The sequence below is a fragment of the Cebus imitator genome, unplaced genomic scaffold (assembly GCF_001604975.1).
Source record: "Cebus imitator isolate Cc_AM_T3 unplaced genomic scaffold, Cebus_imitator-1.0 Scaffold60, whole genome shotgun sequence".
NCBI lineage: Eukaryota > Metazoa > Chordata > Mammalia > Primates > Cebidae > Cebus > Cebus imitator.
Window position 1 is genome coordinate 1,890,926 of NW_016107375.1, and position 5,045 is coordinate 1,895,970.

General features: G+C 39.5%; 1 protein-coding gene across 1 annotated transcript in view; it reads left to right on the plus strand.

Annotated features, from left to right (window-relative positions):
• MYO5B (myosin VB) overlaps positions 1-5,045 on the plus strand; it is a 398,063-nt gene that overhangs the window by 386,570 nt on the left and 6,448 nt on the right. The window contains exon 39 of the mRNA XM_017529641.2: positions 819-899. Coding sequence (XP_017385130.1) covers positions 819-899 — 81 coding nt within the window. The remainder of the gene's footprint in view (positions 1-818; positions 900-5,045) is intronic.

Genomic DNA, 5,045 nt, shown 5'->3' on the forward strand with positions numbered 1-5,045 from the left:
GGACTGGAGTGCAATGGCACAATCTCGGCTTACTGCAATCTCCGCCTCCCGGATTCAAGCGATTCTCCTGCCTCAGCCTCCCAAGTAGCTGGGATTACAGGCACCTGCCACCATGCCCAGCTAATTTTTTTTTATTTTTAGTAGAGACGGGGTTTCGCCATGTTGGCTAGGTTGGTTTTGAACGCCTGACCTCAGGTGATCCACCCACCTCGGCCTCCCAAAGTACTGGGATTACAGATGTGAGCCACCGCACCCAGCCACATTTTTCTCCCTTTTAAATACATTTCACTTATATAAGTTTGCTTCTAGAATGTAGCTGGCATTGCATTTGGGCAGCCTACTTCCACCAAATCATTGGTAGGCAGACAAAAGAGTATCTCCTGTTCAAATTCTCATTTGTAAACAATTTTGGGGGACGGGGTAGTTAGATGTTAACAAGACCTTTCTCATCTAAGGTAAGATCTCCAGTACTCTTCAGAAGAAACCTTTAAATTACTAGTAAATAAGAGGCTGAGGATTCCAGGCAACCGCATTCTAAACGCCTCCCATTGTGTATACCAGTGACCATAGTGGGGAGGGTCAGGTGGGTTTACACAGACATGAATTCAGTGAGAGGACTTAGATCCACCTAGCAAAGCTGTGGGCTCTAGTTATCTGGATGCAGGCTCCAAGTGTGAAGATCAGTCCAGCTCCATCTGTGTTGTGGGCCTTGTCTAAAGAGGATCGTACTCTTGTCCCAATTTCCCATATTATTTAAAGTTCAAAAGTTGTCTCATGTTCATTTAGTGCTGTGCAAAATTCTGTTTTTACCCCAACAGATTGTCAAAATTTTAAACCTTTATACTCCCCTGAATGAATTTGAAGAACGAGTAACAGTGGCCTTTATACGAACGATCCAGGTAAGTTTTAAAATGTTAATTTTATAAAGTCCTAGTCTAAGACTGTAAAGGAAGTTGAAAATTTGGATTTCAACCTTGCTTCTCTTTATTACTAAAATACTAGTTACATTATATGCTAGGAGACCTTTATATTCCTAGGCTTTCTGTTTAGGTAAACATGAACCATATCACCCATGAGTAACTTCGTATTTACACACAGAAAACTCAACTTTTATAATCTCTGCCTCTCAGATTACAGACATAGTCTAAGCATAATTTACCACTAGCATGTTACCAAACTATTGGCACCAAATGGAATTAACAATGTAAGCAGAATATCAGCCCTAACCATAAATGGAACTACAAAATGTTATTTAAAGAAAACAATTTGAGCTCTTAAATCTTTGTCTAAGACATGATATTTGCTTTCAGGAAAATGCTTGAAAGAAAACGTATTAGGGAAAACAGTTATTTAAATCTGTCTGTTCTTAAGATGTTGGGAATTTTTTACTTAAAGTTGAGCTTCCTCAAGCTGAGCCTAAGGTGATTTTGGCAGAGCACCTGACCTTTACTATGACAGTATTGCAATGATAGTCATGTTGCAGTGACTCAGAAAACGGGGCACACTTCTCCCATGATTACCTGTGGGAGCACCCCGGGAGACAGAGCACTTTCTCAAACTTTTAAATGACCTCAGAAACAAGGACTAAAAAAAGGGTGCAGGGGGAAGTGAGCAGAGGAGGGAGAGTCAGGGAAAAGGGAACCAAACGGAGGTTTATCAAAGACACTGAAGGAGTGTGAGGAAACATGGAGCTTTGTACAAGAAGCTGTTCCCTTTGGAACACTCCTGGGATTTTATTCAGAGCTCCTTATAGTGTTTCAATGTAGATCCAGAGATTTAGAGAGCCCTGAAAACAACTGAAAAGGAGTCTGAAAGGAGCCATGGCCAAAACCTAAATGGACTTTAGCCTGGCATCTAAGCAGGGAAAAGAGACCAAAGGTCTGGGAAGTGGTGCCTAGTCAGACTAAAGGCTGTTCTCCTAAGGGCAATGACAGAAACACTGCCAGTTGTTAAAGACACAGGACACAGAGTGAGGCAGGCAGAGACTCACCAACATGAACATAACAGCTAGGTTGTGGGTGACGCTGACAGAAAGGACCCAGTTAGGCTTCTCTCAGTCAGCTGCTGAATGATGAGAGGTGGATGACAGAAGCCACTGAGATATCTGACCCTGGACCCACTATATGGATTTTTATAGAGGGTTGATAATTTACACAAAAGTGCAAGTTTAGAAAGTCTTGTTTGGTTTTGAATATCTGAGACACAGAGGGAGAACTATAACTGCTCATAAATTGGCAACCCCACTGTTTATGAGAATTCAGGTCAAAAAATATATGGCAAGTCATACTGCAGGTTTAATGGATTAAGGACAAAGGAAAAATGTAATGGAGGTTAAGCTGAAATATTCTCTGAAAATATGCACACATTCTGAATCTTCCTCAGTCATCAACTTCGGTATCTCGCGTTCTATCAAAAGATTTTTTGTGTGAGCTATAGCTTTATGTTCTGTTTCTACCTATACAAAGCTCAGAAGAAATGGTGAACAGTCAGTCCCACCCTCCTACATGTGAACTCATGTGTGTGATAAAGACAAGTTACTTGTTAAAGCAAACCTTGCTTGGGGTGATGGATTTTTTTATAGCTTTATACTGACCTTTAAAAATGCAAATTTGAGGTTGTTAAACTCACCAAAGCATTCACAGGAGGATTTCTGTGAAATGACCACCTTGTAAATTTTAATTGATTAAATGTATACATGCCTTTTGCTGTTAAATTGTGATAATATAGGTAACATTTCACTTTCTTTTCCCATTTTTATACTCTCTAAAATTTCTTCAAACCCTTTAGAGAGTGAAGTGTACTGTCACATCTAACTAATGCGGAGAAATTCAAGGGCCTTTAAGTGCTACAAAGATGACTTTTTTCCCAGAGCCTCCTGCCATTTCACGTTTTACGTACATTTCCATATACCCTGTGATTGGTTCGTGGTAATAAATGTAGCAAACCTGAGTGGGCTGTGTGTCAGCTGTCAGCAATCCCAGAGAATCATTCTGCCAGGCCACAGCAGAGCCATCACTGAGAATCTTGAATTAATGAGGCTTGTTGCTTATTCCTCCCTAAATATCTTTCTCTTCTTTAAACTTTTCTCCCATTATTTCATACCTCTTTTTCAAATGGTTAAAATTACTTTAAAATTTTGGCCCAACTTTCAAGATGCCAAACACATGAGTACTAGACATTTAAGTCATGCTTTCTATTCATAATTCAGGTAATGGATGAAGACATGGGCAATTCCAGGTTTCCCTGCCACTATAGAGCCATCTGACAATACCATGCTCAAACTGTGACTTCATTCTATAAAACTATTTCCCAGCACTTTCCAAATGCTACTATGTGTTTACTGACCATGGCTTGTTTCAAAGTTTAAGAAAAATAAATGGTGTTTTCACAAAATTAGGTTATATTGGTTTTCCTTTTGGCAGTACACCCACAGTTAACCCGACTGACTTTTGTAAAAGTACAGCTCCTATCAGCAAGTCATGGTTTAGAGGTTAAGGGTTAATGCATGGGCAGGAGGAACAAAGGAGTATGTTATAAAACCGAGAACAGCAAATATAGCACTTACTGTGTGCCAATGATAGTACACCGTGTTTTTGTTAGTTTTTTGAGACAGAGTCTTGCTCTGTTGCCAGGCTGGAGTGCAATGGTGTGATCTTGGCTCACTGCAACTTCCACCTTCCTGCAACCTCTGCCTCCCAAGTTCAAGCAGTTCTCCTGCCTCGGGCTCCCAAGTAGCTGGGATTACAGGTGCCCACCACTGCTCCCAGCTAGTTTTTGTATTTTTAGTAGAGACGGGGTTTCACCATCTTGGCCAGGCTGGTCTCAAACTCCTGACCTCATGATCCACCCGCCTAGGCCTCCCAAAGTTCTAAGATTGCAGGCATGAGCCACTGTGCCCAGCTGGTACTCCATTCTTTATACCTGTTAACTCCTTTAATCCTCACAACCTTATGAGAAGGGTACTCTTCCCCATCCCATTGTTTTGGAGTCTGTGTGTTACATTTTAACTATTTTTAAGTGTATAATTCAGTGGCATTAATATATTCACAATATTACGTAATCATCACCACTATTTTCAAAATTCTTTCATCATCAGAAACACTACCCATTTGGGCAAATAATATTCCCCCTTCTCTTCAACCCTGGGTAGGCTTCTATATGTAAATTATATGTAAATTCTAGATACCACACCTAAGTAGAATCATGAGATATTCTTTTGGGTCTGGCTTATTTACTTAGGTTTTCAAAGGTAGCATGCATAAGAACTTCATTCCTTTTTTTAATGACCAATATTCCCTTTGTCTATCACATTCTGTCTATCCATCAGTTGATGGAAATGCACTGTTTCCACCTTTTGGCTATTGGGAATCATGCTGCTATGAACATTGTTGCACAAAAGTAGCTGAGATCCTCTTTTCAGTTCCAACAGGGGGCATATATTTAGAGGCAGAGTTACTGGGGTCATATGGTAACTCTGTATTTAACTTTTTGAGGAACCTCAAACTTTTCCACAGCAGCTACACCATTTTATGTTTCCACCAGCAATGCATGAGAGTTTTAGTTTCCCAACATCCTCACAAACACTTGTGATTTTCCAACTTTTAAAAATTATAGCCATCTTAATGGATGTGAAGTGGTATCTCACTGTGGTTCGGATTTGTATCTCTCTGATGATTAGCATCTTTTCATGTTCCTATTGGTCATGTGTGTATTTTCTTTGGAGAAATATCTATTCCAGTCTTTAATTCATTTTTAAATCAGATTTTTGGTATTGAGTTGTAGGAGTTATTTGTATAATCTGGACATTAAATCAGATATGATTTACAAGCATTTTCTCCCATTCTGTGAGTTGTCTTTTCACTTTCTTGGTAGTGTCCTTTGATGGAGAAGTTTTAAATTTTGAGGATGTCAAATTTATGTATATTTTTTGTTTCCAGTGCTCTTGATGTCTTTTTTTTTTTTTTTTTTTTTTTTTTTTTTTTTTTTTTTTTTGAGACGGAGTTTCACTCATGTTACTCAGGCTGGAGTGCAATGGCGCGATCTCG